At 31.0% G+C, this 18,636-nt stretch overlaps 1 protein-coding gene across 2 annotated transcripts; it reads right to left on the bottom strand.

Annotated features, from left to right (window-relative positions):
- Nucleotides 1–605: 605 nt before the first annotated feature.
- Nucleotides 606–16,724, bottom strand: LOC134714840 (mucosa-associated lymphoid tissue lymphoma translocation protein 1-like). 2 transcript variants are annotated; one of them, XM_063576472.1, is made up of 13 exons: nucleotides 16,420–16,724; nucleotides 12,603–12,907; nucleotides 11,063–11,214; nucleotides 10,564–10,747; nucleotides 9,187–9,293; nucleotides 6,933–7,046; nucleotides 5,713–6,109; nucleotides 5,229–5,330; nucleotides 4,579–4,694; nucleotides 3,843–3,986; nucleotides 2,902–3,074; nucleotides 1,621–1,695; nucleotides 606–775 (listed from the first exon to the last, which is right to left on the bottom strand). In XM_063576472.1, the coding sequence occupies exons 2-13, from the start codon at nucleotides 12,797–12,799 to the stop codon at nucleotides 650–652; spliced, it is 1,887 nt and encodes a 628-aa protein (XP_063432542.1). In that variant the 5' UTR covers nucleotides 12,800–12,907; nucleotides 16,420–16,724; the 3' UTR covers nucleotides 606–649. The 2 variants fall into 2 exon arrangements, with proteins under 2 accessions (XP_063432542.1, XP_063432541.1); XM_063576471.1 differs by having other exon boundaries at nucleotides 12,603–12,873; nucleotides 16,420–16,723.
- Nucleotides 16,725–18,636: the final 1,912 nt, after the last annotated feature.

Below are 18,636 nucleotides of genomic sequence, written 5' to 3' on the forward strand. Positions count from 1 at the left end.
ACTTTATTATTTAATAAGGTAAGATACGACACTGGTACATTAGTTATCTTAAAAATAGCACGTTTTACGTTATAATAAGCTTTGGAGAGTTTGTACGTTGTTATATGCACAAATTAAATGACACGCTTGATTTCTTTGACATCAAGTCAAGAGATACTGTCTTTTATATTTTTGTTAAACATGGTTCACACCAAAGCGTATTTCATAGTCGCAAATTTGAGTTTTTATAATAGAAAGTCAAAGTGACTGATTGATTAAATGAATATTTGTAATAATTTTAAGCCTACAAAAATATGATTGATAAAGAATTAAAATCATCAGGACATCAAAGACATAGAGAAATTATAATAATTGTACGCTATCCCCGTGTCTGTATATTTAAATGAACGTAATCTATGAATACTGGTTAAATTATGAAATCTGAGATTTTGTTACTGCCAATTAACTTTTGCTGCATTTTCATTTAAATATTCATATTTTGTTTCAAATAAAGTACGAAATTGAATAAAAGCAACTCGAGAAAGAAATTTAATTTTGAATATCGAAATATTAACTATAGGTTATGGAACAAAGGTTAAAGGATGCAAACAGATCATACGGGAATCAGGAGTCATATTTAATTCTCTAGTAAGTTCTTCGTTAAAACTAATCAACTTAATTTATCTCTCCTTATGACTAGTTTTGATATAAGTGGTTTCCCCAGGCTTATATCCACATCTCCGATTAAATCATTTGCTTTTTTATTCCACACAATAATCTTCAACAACATATCATCCTGTAATATAAATTCAAAGATATAACTACGTGAATAAATATGTTACCACATAAACTATCTACTAGTCAGTACACGATCTTCGTTCATTATGTTCAAATTCAAATTCAAATTATAAACAAGCTCGTTAAAATGTCGACAATGTTCAATGACATAATAAGGTGCAAATGTTTTTATATAACTACCAAATCGTTTAGTTGAAAAACGACATATGGTTATAAATAAGGTATGTCTATCCTTAGCTAAGTGGACCGACTGTGTTGAATAGCCAGTCAAGTTCGTCACAAACTTCCATTTGTTCTTGGCTAAGTATTGAACAACTGTAGAACCGACTGTGGAAGATTAAAGTGAATTGGTTTTTTTTATTATTTCACCATTTCTGAAGCCAAAAACAAGGAAACTTCAGCTCTTAGATAAAGGATTGATTCATACTGTACATCTTTAAATAAGTATTTTATAATCGAATGTTATCAATATTATGTAGGTATGAAAAACACAGCAGGATATATAACTGCATTGATACAGTAATTCGACAAAACATATTATCCACAGTCCATGTCTAAAGACCAACACTCACATCGTAGAGACCATGGAATTCACTTCAAACCTGTTAGTTACAAACTATACATCGGATTGAAATAGTTTAAATCTGTTTAACTTACAACGACACGATAAGAATAAGTATAGCCTATTAGACATAGCCAGTCTGGTTAATAGTTGTCTCGTTGACATCTTTGGGATACATTATTGTTAATGTTTTAAGAACGTTAACATTTCATCCAATGTTAAGACATTTTAAAACATGACACATACTCTTACCGTTAAACATTACTGAACTAGTCACTAACCTGAAGTTTTTGAATATTTTTTATCTCAAACTTTCCTCTTCCGCTGACCATAGATACGCTTTTTATCTTAAAATTCTAAAATAACAATCAGATCTCAAAGAAACTCAGTAAAATAAATAACAAGTTCATTGTTATTATAATTGTAGCCTTAAAAATCAGGTTCAACCCACCCATTTTTTCTTAAAATGCCCTGAACCAAGTCAGGAATATGGCAGTTGTTATCAAGTAGTTCGTTTTTGTGTATGTCGCATTAATGTTAGTTTTTCTTGCACTTCAGTGTTTCTGTTGTTTCCCTCTTATAGTTGATGCTTTTTCTTCGATTTAAGTTTGTAACCCGGATTTGTTTTCTCTCAATCGATTTATGACTTTCGAACAGGCGTATACTAATGTTGCCTTTTTAAAAAAAACCATTTGTATAAAATAAGTAAATTATATTACCAAAATATTAGTATTTATTAAGTTTCTTGGAAAAATCATGCGTCATTAAACGGTTAAAAAAATGATCACATTTTCTGTAGTATAAAGGCAACAGAAGTTGACTGGCGTACACTAAAATTGTTTTAATCCTTCAACGTAGTGTCAACGCGACCAAACAAGGAAAAAATATTAAAAAAACATAGAATGACTGTATTGGTTTTTTTTGCATCTTTTAAAATAGCATGTCTGTCAATCTAGAATTTAGGAAATTACTACGGCGATATGATTTCCTCATATAATGTTCTTCAACAGCTTTATCAGAGGAAGGGTTTGTTGCTGTTTTCTTATTAATGATGTGTATGCCATATGAACGTCATTGATTTGCCTTACTATTTATTATTAACATTAACGGTACGATTCTATTTCTCCAGATCGCTTAAATCATTGAAAAATCAAAGAACTATATACTTTACTACATTGATTGATTGATTGATTGATTGATTGATTGATTGAGAATGAGAAATTCAACCAGCAGTAGTACTCATACAATTAACGTTGTAGTGTATTCTTAATTTGCAGTGCAAACCACAAGAATTCAGGGACCATATACCTTCGATCACTTATAAAGCATTACTTGTGACAATTGTGTAGTGTTCGTTGTAATTAAGATTGAACAGATTTATGTATCTGTCGATAGCTGGCACATTAAAAACTTCAATATTTTATCATCAAATTGTTTCATACACAAGGACAGTGTTAACAATATTTAACAAGTTTGTGTACCTTTTCAAGTTGAAGAGTGTAACATTGTTATGTGTAGATCTCAATACTTTGGTAAAAAAAGACATTACTTCTAGTACTTACTGATGAAAAGTTTTCCACAGCAATATCGATGTCATCTAATAAAATAGTGTCACATTCTTTTATTATTCTAGTGTTGATATACATTGTCATCATGTTAAGGGTGTCTGCCTGACATTCCATAGACAACTTGATATTGGCTCCAGGTACAAAGACTTCTCTTGAAGGAGGAGGTGCTACGTATATATTATATATGATTATATTATCAATAAGGATATTTGACGTGTTGAAAGTTTGAATTAAAACATTTAGATTGATTTAAACTTTCTTGTATTAAAACATACATTTTGTGTCTTTAACTATTTAAAGAAAAGTTCATGATTTACAGCAGGGTATAACAAACTTTAATGCGTCAGCTTTTTTACAAAACCATGGCATCTTGCTGTTAAATATATACTAAATGAGTGTTCAAGAATTATATATAGTCAAACTTGTTTTAAGAGATTACTTAAGAGAGAGCAAAAAGGTGGTCTCTAAAGACAGGTGGTCTTTTAATACAGTTTCAATTTATATGAACTGTTCTACAGATGGATCTTAAATTGTCGGTCTTATAACATAGGTTTTTGCTGAATACAGGTGGGCACTTCAGCAGGTTTGACTGTATACATATTCTGCATCGCTACATGTATTGCTGTAAGTTAATGATACAATTACAATAATTTAGTTTCAATAAAAAAATCATTCTTTTCCATGGGCATAAAGTGATCCTTATTTCTCAAAATCTACTGGTGCAGTTGTAAGTCCTTTTGTTAGAAGTTCTGAATTTGGTTGGGGTTTCCGGATTTTTTCCCCATTTGGTTGTTAAGATCTAAAACTTTGAACACGAAGCCGTTATACTACGACATGATATTTAAAAAAAGATTTCTAAATAACAAAGTTCAGTATTTCTAAGATCATTTTAGTGGAAGACGGGATTTTCATTTTTGTTTCATTTTTTTACTTACAGAAAACACCATCAATGTGGTCATACACTTTTGTTGTTTCAATGCAAGGACGAATTATGTCAGCAAATGATCTTGGTTCGTTTAGTGTTGACGTGAACTGTGGTGTTTGATTTTCTTTGTATTTCTTCATTTCCTTTCCCAGATCTACAAATCATATGAAGTATATATACATGTACTTTTTGCTGAGTTTGTTTTCTATAGAAAATCATTAGCTAATAACAGGGATACTCTGGCTAACGCTGTTTACCGACTTAAATGTTAAAACAGCAGGTATGCAAGATAAATTACTTATAAAAAAATATGTACGCAAAGGTAAAAATAAAAGTTTTGAAAATTAAACTAATCGTTTAAAGACGTGAATTAAGATAACTAGAGTCAGTATCGCTCACTCATGTCTATGTACCTCTTCAACGTTGTTAGTTCACCTAAATAGCAATAACTCCAAAAGGATGTTCTCAGACAATTTTGTCCATGTTGACCTATTTTTAGATCTGATATTTTTCGTAAGGGCAATTACTCCTTTACAAAATTTGTCTGATAGTTTTGTGAATGTAAATGGACTTACCGGTCTCTGTTTTTTGTTTTGTTTTTTGTTATGTGGGGTCAATGTTAATTGTAGTTATTGTCCTTTACTTATGTAATAAAAAAAAATCTGGTAAAACGGTCATCTCTGTCCAAAAGATAATCTTGCTGCATGACTGTACACGATAAAAACTAGATGAAATAACTATGCTACCTTCTAGCACATTTTGCATAACACTAGTTACATCGGTTTTCTGCTTTATTCTTTGGTTAAAGTATTTTGCCAAAAGTCCATTTTGATTATTCTGATATGCAGACATTCCTCTACTCCTGAAAAACGAAAAAAGTAAAGGTTAGAGTTAAAAATTAAAGTATACGATATGATTATCAATTCCTGAAACAAAGTCAATATGTACCTTTTCAATTTTAAACTTATCAGAAGTTATGAAAATGGCTTGTATTGATATTCTGCATCACAAAACCACAACGTAGTCTTAACAAAAATTCCTAAATGCCTCTTTACACTAGTTTAATTACAAGTAAGTAATAGGTATTGAGGAACTGCGTGGTTCAATCAACAAACTTTTCAAAAGGCCATGGTAAAACAGGTACAAAAGCTGTTATAACTTGCCAAACATATGTTTCGTGCACGTCAACGTCTGATTTAACGTCTTTAGTCGGACATGACGTTGCTGACACAATTACTAGTATATATCCTGGACAGCTAAACGTGTTCACAAACACGAGGTTTACTGTCCGATGCAAGAGGTTCAGCGTAAATCAGTATTTTTAAACCTTAGTGTATCCTCTAGATCTACGAACAAATGAAAAGTTAAATATGCATTAACCATGTTTAAATCTTACGTAGAATATAAAACAACTGTGTTCCCATTTGTTGCTGGTTCATTTAGACTGTCAAAGGCCTGAGATTTAGCAATCTGTCGATTTGGGTTTTCATTAGAATTTCTGAAAAAAAATTATATACAAATGTCATTTCTATGCAACAGCTGTAAAGATAAAGAAAAACTAAAACTTAACTTGGTGTTTAAAGGTAGATTAGTGTCGTTTTGACTCTTGAATAGTATCTGTCATAGTTCAAAAAACTTATTAGTTCTTAAATTTATTTCTGTAAATCGCTAAGCAGATCTATTGAGTGTTTTCATAAAAGAATGAATTATTCTACCTTTAGCTGATGTGAGAGGTTCAAAGTCATACAACTATATATATATCTGAACAAAATTCAACATCTCAATGTACGGTTCATTCATTTTCGAAAACAATTACGACTTGATGATATATACAGAAAATAAAGAAACATTAATTTTGATACTTGAGCTTATTACCATACCGTATTCTGCATGTATCTAAGACCATAACCAGTAGAGCTGGATCAATATGTCGTTGACATTTATACAAAACGTCATCAGCACAAACACAATCGTTTGTCGTATATCCATGCACAGCGTCAGTTGGCACGAGATGGCATTTCCTTGATTCTTCAAAACCATGACCAAAAAAGCAAAATACTATGTACACATCTTTTCCAATTTGTTTTACAACATCAATGAACCAATCTATCGTTGATTTCATTTCTGCTTTGGTTAAATCTAGATAAGAAAATACCCGGAAACCAAGACCTTCAAATGTAGACTTCATTAATTCTACGTCTGCCTGTGGTACATTGAACAATGGTTTGTCTGCTAGGTAGTCGGCATTACCAATGATAAGTGCCACCTTTGCTTTTGCTGTAATTTAAAAACTCATATAACTACATATAAATTATAAATAAGAATATGTGGTACGATATTTAATAAAACGACTCTCCAGAAGAGATCAAATGACACAAATATCTACAACCACAGGTCACTGTATATCCGTAAAAAATAATTAAAACCTAGACGGCAAAGTCAGCTTTAAAATGCCCTTGTAGCCTTTACTAGTATATGGTAATTAATCTATACATTTCTGTACAGTTATGTCTTTATATCATTTGTATGAAGCAATAGAGTACAAATGTTTTACGAAAATCAAATGTTACAAAGTTGAATTAGTCCTTTTAGTGTCGTCCTTCAGATTTAACAATCATAACACATATCTTTTAAATAACAAACTTTATATACCTATATGGAGTTATTTTCTTTCAGAACGACAGGTTATTCTTATTCAGAATCAACCCAGACGATACCATGTTTCAATAAAATATGCTCAAAGGCATAAATAATGACCTGCGGTCGGTCTTTCATTTGATCAATCCTGATATCCCTCGGTGTGTTCTACGACAAGAAAAACCTTAAATATGAATTATCTATAACCTCAATTTTTAATCTAGTTGGATCGAATGCTCAATAATGACCCTCGTATATTCATCAGGAAAGAGTATAAACGACACATATATATTTTGAACCAACCGTAACAGGAATCGAATAAAAGGTTAATTTTGAACTTTAAATGATGTTCGAGGTTTGCCAATTTTAAAACAAATCTGATATTTTATTTTAAATTGAGCAGATTCTCTTATTTACTAACTTTGAAAATTGCTTATTTGTGTCTATTTCCCTAAATACTCACGTTCAAATCTTGAACCTTCGGGCATAAATTTCTTTGCAGATGTGTCAGTGCTTTCTGTGTTTTCCTGTCCTTCACGAAATGAACTAACATCATACAAAATAACATCCTTTTCTTCTACAAGTTTCAAAAAACGTTATAGTGAAAGAATATAAGTCAAACATTTGAATCTATAAATTCTTTTATTTTTTCTGAAGGATGCACATGTGACTAAGAAAACATTATCTAATCATTCTTAAGTCGAAGTGAGCATACGGCCGAGCAAGAATTAGTATTACTTGGCACGTTATGTCCTTTAATGTGTATTATTTAGTAAGACATCACATATGCACTTTTGAAGACATATATAGATTCTTAGTTTTTTGCTATATTTTTTTTTCGGGTAGTAAAAGAATGGAGTTTTCATGTGTACGCATCACTAATCGTTCAAATAGTACAACATTCTAAAATTTTATATTATTATTAAAGATTTTGTTTAGTCAATGATCAGTTTTTAAATAAAAAAGCATATTTATAAATCCCGTTAATACGTCATATAATTCAAAATATATCGCTGTAGTTTCACAGTTTATCAATTTTTGTTCAAATATGAATTATGTTGACCAGTATGTCTCTAATTGTTATAATTAAGAAAGACAATGGCAGGTTATGGGGTGAATATTACGTTTGGTTTCCATATGTTTAATTTGTTGAACCTTTTGTTTTTTCCATATGACTTTTCCTTGAAACTGTTATTTTTGCTATCTTTGCATTTTACATACAATTTAGTTCAAGGGAGTAAAGGAATCCCTCTTGTTCAAAGATATTCATGTTTTTGTGATTGTCTAGATATTATTATTTGGTTACGATGGTTAAGATAATTTTTTTTTTTTTGGTTTTGGGATGTTCAAGATATTATCTTTTTGTTTTGCGAAAGTCAAGATTTTCTCATTTTGTTATGCGATGGTTAACATATTTTATCATTTACGATGAGTATAGTAGTGTTAATGACAATTGGATGACTCTTGTGATGATAAAAAAAAAGCCTAAGCAACTAAATGAAAAATTACTACAAGAAAAATATTGTCACGTCATTCCTTTTCGGATCTCGACAAAAGAACATAAAAAACTAGCCTTAAATTCATTCTGCGTTTAGACATTCGAAATAAATAGAAATAATAATTGCAGATGTATTAGTTGTGCAAACCACAATTATAATAAATGGTGTCACCGGTATGGGGCGCCGAATGGGACTCTTGTGGTTTTGTACAAAATTCAATTCTGTCATAACAAAATCATTTTTGTCTTACAAAACTATGTGATACAGACTTCTTTAATGAGAACTTCAATTTTGTGATGACAAAATTCATTTTTGTAAACAAACATCGATTTTGTCATGACAAAATTCTTTTTTGTAGACAAAATTCTTTTTTGTAGACAAAATTCTTTTTTGTAGACAAAATTCTTTTTTGTAGACAAAATTCTTTCTTTTTGGTAGACAAAATTCATTTTTGTCATGACAAAAGTCAATTTTGTCAAAAAGGTATGCAAATATAAACTTATTTGCATACAACATTGATTTTTGTTACCTGATATGGAAATTAAAACACAAAAGTCAATTTTGTCTGACAAAAGTCAATTTTGTCTGACAAAGTCAATTTTGTCTGACAAAAGTCAATTTTGTTTCACAAAAGTCAATTTTGTCTCACAAAAGTCAATTTTATCTCACAAAAGTCAATTTTGTCTCACAAAAGTCATTTTTGTCTCACAAAAGTCAATTTTGTCTCACAAAAGTCAAATTAGGTGACAAAAGTCAAGTCTGTGTAATAAAAATGAATTTTGTCATAACGAAAGTGACTTTTGTCCACTGACAGATAATTTTGTATGACAAAATTTTAAATTTGTAGTATGTTACAAATTTTGTTAAACTGAACTCATTTTTGTTGAACAAAAGTCACTTTTGTCCGTACAAAATTGAATTTCGTGTACAAAACCACAAGAGTCCCTTTCGGCGACCCGTAACCGGAAGAGCTATGTTAAACAATTATGTATGGTACAGTTTCTTTGCTTATTTTCAAGTTTTTAGGAAATAACAGGTCTTCGCTATCAAATTTTTGAATTATTCACATAGTCTGCTATTCTTTCATTGAGGTGATATCAATGGTTTTTAGTTACCATTAATATGACGTCTTTCTCACAATTTGGAAGCATACGTTAAATATTCATTTCCAATCACACTTACCGCATGTAGGTAATTTTTTTAATGTTTAAAACATACCTTCTATAGGTGGTGTCACCGATACCGAGGTTCGAGATGTGAACAAAACTGTATGCCGTTGATTGCCATTATGAAGCCTACAACAGTATGTGCCATTATCTGGTTGCCTAAAACAAAAATGCATGAAATTAGATTTTTGTATTGTTCCATATGTCAATATTTAACAATTCTAATTATTAAATACTAGTATAACAAACATAAATATGCATTTAGTATATTGTTACAGAGTTGTTGCAAATGCCAGCTTACTAAATTTACCTGAATTTTATAAATTACTAATATTCTAAAAGGACATAACCTATATGGAATTATCAATATGCAGATATTTGCATAGATACACAAAGATGTGGTATGAGTGCCAATGACACAACTCTCACTCTTAGTCATAATTTAAGAATAAGGAAATCATTTTCGGTCTTCGCAACGAAACATTCGCTCACACCGAACAGCAAGCTATAAAGGGCAACAAAAAGACTAGTGTAAAACTCTGACGCAATATAATTGTAACATCATAAAAAAGGGGTCGATATGTAAAACAGTATCAAAAAGACAACTTTAACAATAGACCAATAACGCAAGTAAACATGAAAATTTTGTTGTAAGGAGAACATGGAAAACGGAAATATTTTTCACAAAACACTAGTAGTATAAAACCAGAAGTGGAAACTTATGAAATATAGCTTATCTTAACCTTGACAAAATTTCATCAAACTTAATTAGGACATATTAATCAAGATAACGCTCGGTGAACGTCATACGTCCGGTTTTTCTATATCAATCTTTTTAGGAACGCTTAACCCAAATGATTTAATAACCACTATGTTTGAATACATGAGGAGCACATGATCAAAGAGACCCAAACCTTGAAGAAGTCAGTACTTATAAAAGAAGCATACATCCCCTACAGAAATTGATCAACTTACTTGTCGTCCTCAATGATATCGGTACCCCAGAAGTCTATATATGTATGCTGATATAGAATACCATTGATATGTTACCTTTCTTCAAATTTCCTATTTATGAAATGTTGAATTGTTCGCTAACACTAATATTGTCGTACCCCAAAGGAAATTTTCTGAGTGTGATGCTCTTCTTCGTTTGACATGCACTTCTGTTTTAATTCACGTTCCACTAGTTTAGTTTAAACATATTTATTTATAGTGGATTGGGAAACAAGTTTTGCAACTTATATTAATCCCTTTCCACTTTGCGGAAACTCCACGTTCCACTGATGTGCCTTATATAGACGTGCTTCTGAAGTAGCAAGCTATAAACCTGGTATCTTTGTTTTTCAATTGGAGTATAGAAACAAGTAAAGATATGTGTAAATAATATAGCTTACATGCAAGTTTAACAGAAAAAAAGTCAAAAATGTACCTTGCAATAACTATTTTGAAAATATTATTAGTTTCAGCTCGTAGTTTCTCCCATTCACCGCCGACGTTTTTAAACCATTGGTATCTTGGATAAGGAAATCCTTTCCCTTCTACGTGAAGATGTAAGGCTGTTCCCTCATTAATTGTTTTATGCGATGGTGGTTGCTTAGTGATTACAATAGGTTCTGAAATTAGATATAATGAATATTATAACCTTGAAATTGGTTTGAACTTTCCTGCACATCTATATTGTCATATAAGACATTTATATACTAAGTATACGGTAAACCTAAGCTTACACCTTGAAAGTCATTTATTCTAAAATTATTACCTATTCACCAAATTATTTTCTGTGGCTTACCTAATACCCAAAACTTGTTCTACATTTAAAAGCTATATAAAGATACCAAATGTTTTGTCAATTTTGAAGAAACATTTAAATGGAAATCAACTATAGTAATAACAGATGCTTTGGATCAGAAAAATCAAACACTGCATACCATATTCTTTGATGTCCATCAGTAAACTTTCTAGCCGTAACTGGTCGAGTAAATGGACAAGTTCAAAAGCTACCATTCCATAAGAGCCCAATCTCCATAGCATTGTTTCACTAGGACTATTGCTCCTTGAGAAATGATTGACATCTATAGTACTAAAAAAATAATTTAAATATATTTCAGATATGAAAACAAGCGCATTACATATGCTATATTAGTCACGCTGTCCCATCTAGAAATAAAAACAACGCAGTTTGTACAATTGCATGCACAATGTTCTATAACTGAATTTTAATTCTTTTAAAACTGAGGTTAACTACTAATAATCATATCTAATTCTGAACAAATGGCGTGTACATAAAACTGCATACCTTTCCTTTTTTCAAGTTTTCCTGGTTTTTATAAAAGAATTTTTTCCTTTGAAGATAAGTCAGAGAAGATTCTGGCTGGTCTTTGGGTGAGATCAGATACAGAGCGTAACAAGATCATTAAGTATTAACAAAGTTGTTTCCACTCAGCAAACCAAGAGTATGTAGGCTTGAATTTCTAAATCGTTTAAAAGATATAGTCCTCCCAATTTTATGATTTCTTTCGCTCTTGCATAGCCATATACTTTTTCCGTATACTAAAAAGTAGCGTTCTTAATTTTTTTTTACCATAATCTTCGATATAACTCTGATTTATATTTAAAAGTAAAAAAAGCAGTGACATCACCAAGGGAATTGGATTTTCTATATCATTTAAAATGATGTTCTTGTATTCCTGGGTAACAAAGTTGTTTATTAAAATCCAATTTTACAGTTAAGTATTTTTTCTTTAAAATGCTGTCTTACTTTTTGAGCTAGGTCCCTTAAAAAAGGTAACTAAAAACTGACCAGGGCAAATGTATGCTTAAAACTTGTACAACTTTTTTTCATTTTATATGAAAAATAATACAAATTATGCAGGCATACTAAAATTTTTATGGTACCGCATCGGGAAATCAAGTGGCTTGATCAATAAACCATGTACAGTTCCTAAAATCTAATCTGAATGAGATTAATGGTATTTATCAATTCGTTTATTTATTTTTAGTGGGGGCTCGATTGATTTCACATGCACTTTAACTGTAAAGATTCAAAATGTTAATTGTTCAAACCAGATCTACGTGCATTCCGAATTGGTTTGCCAGTATTGAAGCCGTTATTACAGAATGAAGTTAATTCTCTAAATTATTTCCTATTATGTGTACCTGATTATTCCATAAATTGAAATGTATGAACTTATTACATTCTCTTCCAAACCAATATTTATCTCAAAACCATGACACGTTTTAATTTTTTTCTTTCACTAATTCTAGAGCATCATCACTGTGAAGTATCTCAATTTGCATATATACTTATGTCGTATCTGGTGTGGTGTGCTTTTAAATATTTGGTCTACAGCGTACTCACTGCAGTCAATATTGCTCACACACTAAAATTAGAATCGAACATCAGGGCTGTACCTAAACTTGTTTTATTTTGTTCAAAATATTTAATTCATTTCTTACAATGTATCTTACCTTACATTGTAAATTGATTTTAATTCTGAAGCTTTTGCTAAAAACTCTTTCCAGTTACATGTCTTTGGATTTCCATCAAGTGTTGTGCAGATATTCAATGTTATAGCAAATTTCAGTTCAACTATATTTGTATCTGGATGTACACCTTTCAGATTTCGACATTGCTCTAAAGTTAATCCATTTCTCCTCATCTTCATTTAACGAACAATCAAAATCCTTTTACCACAAATTGTATAATTCATGTCAGTTCTTCATACAACCATTATTATGGCTGAAATTATAGAAAAGTTCATCGTAACATGAATCTGAAATTAAATCATGAAAACTTTGAACAAATATGAATCTCAATCATATACAAATTAAAAACGGTGTACCAATGTTTGTAAATGGACGTAAAATTTTCGAAAAACATAAAACAGAAGATAGTGAAAATTAGATTATCAAATTTACTGTACAATTAAGGGTATGTACGTTATTTCCATCGTAAGTGTTTTTTGCATGTTATATATATTCATGACGATTTTCCTGTAGTTCTTGTGCCGACGTGTTATTGTATTTCGTTTTCAGAATCTTGAAGTTATGTGCATACACGTAGTCAAAACAATCATAGGAAATAATGGCTGAAAAAAGTAGAATCACAAAAATACTGAACTCCAAGGAAAAGTCAAAATGTCCCTATCGAATCGCAAAATCAAAAGCTCAAACACATCAAACAAATGGATAACAACTGTCATAATCCTGACTTGTTACAGGGATTTTTGTTGCGCTTCAGTGTTCAGTTGTTTCGTTGTTTTCCTCTTATTGTTGATGTGTTTCCTTCGGTTTAATTTGTAATTTGGATTTGTTTTCTCTCAATCAATTTATGACTTTTGAACAGCGGTATACACTGTTGCCTTTTTTACCACACAAAATCAACTCAGAGTACAGACAAACCGATGAATAAAGAAAAGTTGCTGGACCTAGATATATAAAAATGATATGCAATTTATGTTTCAGGAAATACAAAAAACTTGAATTTTTATTTGGGTGTCTACTGATGAAACCAAACTAAACTCTGACCGCTTAAATCGCCCACAGATATCTATTGTCCATCTATTGTCCATAAATCAAAACAACTTGCAACATTTATAAAAGTAGGGGTGCTTCTAAAACCTCTTTCACAACTTATTTTACTTTTACACCTTCTGCAGAAATTTCATTGAAAAATGAATAGCAAAATCCAGTTAAATGTTTGACACTTTGAAACTTAAAATGCATTTAGATTTCAATTTACTGGATTCAGACATGCTGTAAAACTTTTCCAGGTTTAAAAGTTTGGCTGTATTCAGAGTGATAAGTGTGGTGCAATGACGGCTTTAAATGATTATGATGAACTCTGTCTCACTACCAAATATGTTTTTGTGATCTAAAATCTCTAGATACAGGTATAGCTGTCTCTTCTGTTATTTAGCCAAATATGGCCGTTTCTCTTTTATTATCATATTTGAGAGTGAACTGCATGGCGGGTGATGCATTATTAGCAGAAGACGCTTATTCTGTAAACGCACCCGGTATCATGTCTTTTAGATTATATGTGATTAACCAGATTTGAACATTGTTCAACTATGCCGTCGTCTTAATGTAATGAAGTTCTCATATATTTTTCTATTAGTTCTTAGATGAAAAATGTTTTGCCTTTCAAAATAGTTTTTCATCCCCACATTCATGTCAATAAATACTCTATTTAGACATTTTTTAGATAACACTCCTTCATATTTTTTTTAAACAAGGCCGACTTACTTTTATACTTAAACCATTGACATCCCGTCATGTGCAGTATTGTCATTACTTCAGAGAGATAACACATTGTGGGGAGTCGCACTAATAGACAGGTAGCCAACTCATTTTATATTCACGATAATTATTACATCTTAAAAATAAATGAATTAAAAAAGAGGAACGAAAGATACCAGAGGGACAGTCAAACTCATAAATCGATAATAAACTGACAATTCCTGGTTAAAAATGAAAGAAGACAAACTGACAAAGAAGAGAACACATGACACAACATAGAAAAACTACGGAATAAGCAACACGCACCACACCAAAAACTAGAGCTGATATCAGGTGCCCCGGAAGGGAGAGTATATCCTGCTCCATATGTGGCACCCGTCGTGTTGCTTATGTTAAAACAAATCTGGTAAATAGTCTAATTCGGTAGGTCACATTCATGAAAGGAAAGGGGATTGTAGTTACGACGTAAGAAACATATCTGATATCATTTGTGAAACGGTTGTTCCATAACGGTCAACCATCTCGTGATGACGTCCGTAAAATTTACGAAAGGATGATTTCCACTTCCCCATTTAGAACTCTTGGTTTAATAGCTTCTTTGTGAGCAGCAGTCCTCTAGCAAGAAAATCATGATAGGAAATGCACGCACGGGAATATTGTATCAATTGGGAGATATATACCCCGTATGCAGGTGCTGCTGGAATGTTGCTACTTAGAAATGGAAAGTTCACAATTGGAAAGCTGAAATCATCTCTTTTGTCGTAAAGTTTTCTATATAGTGGAAAGTAGAGCTAAAGGATATTGCTACGTCTGATCTTCCTTCCTAAAAATTCCTGTATGAAGTCAGCCTCATAATAATAAAAAAAAAGTCGGCAAGAAGAGGGGCACAATTGTTTCCCATTGGAATGCCAATCTGTTGGAAAACACGTCCTCCTAACGTTACACAAATGTTGTCAATTTGTCGTTAAAGTGAGGAAATGTTCTTTTTAAATTCATATCTTGATAAAACACGTATGATTTATTAAATAGACATACATGCAGAAGTAATGGCTTACTTTATCAACTTCTAGCCAATATACATTTTAGTAAATTTCACCCAGTTGATCCGGCATGTCCGGTGATATTAAACAACTATTTGTATTTATTTAATCAAAGCACACTCTATTCAGTTAAATCCCATCCTATTTTACAAGGTGATTTTGAAATGTTCATACATTTTCTTCTGTTGTGTATCAACGTATACATTAACATAGCTGTACCTGAAACAAAGGACATTTCTCACACGTCAGTTTGGATACAGATTTGTTACTAAACTTAAACGAAATGATTGAGCATGAAAAGTAAAATAACAGAAAAATACTGAACTTTAATGAAAATTCATATCACAAAGTCCCTAATGAAAGGGCAAAATCAAAAGCTTAAACACATCTAACGAATATGGAAAATAACTGTGATATATCTGACTTGGTACACCCATTTTCTCATTTAGAAAATGATAGATTAAACCCTGTTTTTTAACTAGCTAAAGCTCTAATCTATTTATAGTCGCATAAAATTCCATTATATTGACAACATTGTGTGAACAAAACAAACAGACGTAATATTAGGTAAAAAGGGGTACAGGAGTCAACATCGTATTATTGTCCTAATCACTATAAAATCAAATAAATATGTCAACGACAAAAATATTACATAAAGACAAGGCACATGAACTAATATTATAGACAGAAATACAAAATATAACCACAGCATAAAAACATGTTGTCGGGATAAGTAAGTTTTTAAATCATTTTGTGAATAAAGGATTTCCAAAAGCCAACGAGAGAACCACCGACATAATTTGCAAATAGAAAGCGAATTTGACAATTATATATAATAGCAAATGCTCAGCAATTCAAGCACCCCCTCTTTGGAACGGTCCCCGTTAAATTCATAAAACAAAATCAATTAAATACACTTGACAACATTCTTTTATACATTTGTTTTTAAATGTAGCTCCCTAAATCTGTAATTTATACTTTTAATAACACAAAATACAACTTACTTGAACTGCTGATATTATACAATACAGTGTTGTGTAATTACTTCCAGGAAGCCAATTCAAATTGGGAATTCCCACTTCAATACACATTGTCATAATATAAAAATATCGCATATTGATTTCATGATATCATTTAATTTTGAAAAAATAAAAATAAAGAGGAAATTAAATCATAAAACACATTTGTCTATTCACGGTAGTAATCGCTTTATCTATTTGCTTATTGTGGATTTCTTTTGATTGAATTTCAGTTCTCTGCTGCACACGTACATGACTGACTCAGTTCTCTGCTGCACACGTACATGAATGATGTAGATTTGATTGTAACATGATTAAACTGTTCTCCTTTTCGACCATGTAGTTTGAAAAGAATGTGTATTTATTTTGTTATCTGAGGTATTTAAATATGCTCATAAACTTGGGTAGTATTTAAAATAAACATATCGGTGTTGGTTCATTGGCCATGTTATTCATGTTATTATTACAATAAATTGCTTCCCACAAAAAGTAAAATCTCAAAAAATACTGAACTCCGAGGAAAATGCAATTGGAAAGTCTCTAATCACATGGCAAAATCAAATGACAAAACACATCAAACGAATGGACAATAACTGTCATATTCCTGACTTTGTTCAAATGTAGAAAAAGGTGGAAAGAACCTGGTTTTATCGTGCTCAACCCCTCACTTTTACAAGTCTCATTAAATTTCGTTATATTTACAACGATGTGTTGTGAACAAAACAGACATAATAAATAAAACAGTCAAAATATAGGTACAGCAGTCATCACAAACTATGTTAAAGAGCTTCATTATGATCTATTAAAACGTTTATTGCATTTGAAGACTCTGAAACCAGAGAAATGTATGAATAAATTTTAAAACTAAGGTGTCTATGACATATATTACATATTAATCGATATATTCTCTCAAAACAAAATAAAATACAGGCTTTAATACACTACTCATTTCTTATCCAAACGTAAAGTATATTAGGCGGAATATCTCTGCAAATATGACTTAAACAAATGATTAATAATATTATATTAATTAATACATGTAATATTAATACTTGTAACATGTTCAGAGACACAAGTTATGTTTCAAATGCACTCATAATCTGGATTTTTAAAAAGCATCAAGTGTGAAATTTTCTAAACAAATGCTTGTCTTATAAATACTTCTAATCACTGAAAAGCACAGCAATTGAATGGAAGAATGCTTATAAGTGGACTGACTAATTCAGAAGTTATTTGTCGATTCTCTGAGGAATCAACCCTTTTACTTACAAAGGGAGAGGGGTACGGCTTTTTGTTTGAGTCAGAAAAATTTCGGGACATATATTTTAGTTTTTTAACTTATAAATGTATTTTTTTCATCATCAATATGGGAACCAGAATATTTATTAAAATCAAAACAAAGCCTTCCCCTCATTTCTTTATCAGTGTATGTAAAGTGCGGATCCTAAAATATCATTTTTACTGTATATGCCATAAATGTCTAATGTAGAATGATAAATAAACAGACGAACTTTTTTTAATTTTAGAAGAAAATGAAGAAAATTAGTTAAAATGTATATGTTCAGAAATACATAATACTAATAAAACAAAGTTAGAGATGCGAGCGGGGTTTTATCGCGCCTAAAGCCATCCAGCTGTGAAATATATACCAAAATAGGTGAATATTTAGGACATTTCACGAACAGATCGTGCAGGTGCTTTATAACTAACAGGTGATATGTTGTTGCAGTAAAAAATATTCATTTAAATACAATTATTAAAGTTGTATAACGTAGAATATGTTTTGTCTTTCAGTTTCTTCATATTTAACTAAATTCCACTATGATGATTTCGTAATGCTAGTCATGTTTACTGTCGAATAATGATACTATTCTTTCATTTTCACTGTGGAGCGAATCATTAGTATTGTATATGCGGTGCATTTTCACTGTATATATATTTTTTTTTTTATCTATTACAGCTCATTTCTTTAAGCATGTAGAGCAAGACTTTAGTTGATTTGCTTGCTTTTTTTTTATTGGATAATCATTATGATAACACCCAATTTAATTCAAATATTAAAAATACAGTTTAAACTATGCCTAGTTATATTGTTTAAAAATGTCAATCTTATTTACAAAGTTTGTATACACAATTATACAAACAAAGCAAGCAAGCCAACCAAAGTTTTGCTTTACATGCATTAGAAATTAGCTGTAAAGC

The sequence above is a fragment of the Mytilus trossulus genome, chromosome 4, assembly GCF_036588685.1.
Source record: "Mytilus trossulus isolate FHL-02 chromosome 4, PNRI_Mtr1.1.1.hap1, whole genome shotgun sequence".
Classification (NCBI taxonomy): domain Eukaryota; kingdom Metazoa; phylum Mollusca; class Bivalvia; order Mytilida; family Mytilidae; genus Mytilus; species Mytilus trossulus.

What these genes read in the sequence shown, in the direction of transcription:
- LOC134714840 (XM_063576472.1), bottom strand. Translation starts at nt 12,799, where the DNA reads ATGAAGATGAGGAGAAATGGATTAACTTTAGAGCAATGTCGAAATCTG. An exon ending in CGAAGGTTCAAGATTTGAAC is followed by an intron (nt 6,110 to 6,932) that starts GTGAGTATTTAG and finishes TTTAAATTACAG; the next exon opens with CAAAAGCAAAGGTGGCACTT. An exon ending in CCACATTGATGGTGTTTTCT is followed by an intron (nt 3,075 to 3,842) that starts GTAAGTAAAAAA and finishes ATATATACGTAG; the next exon opens with CACCTCCTCCTTCAAGAGAA.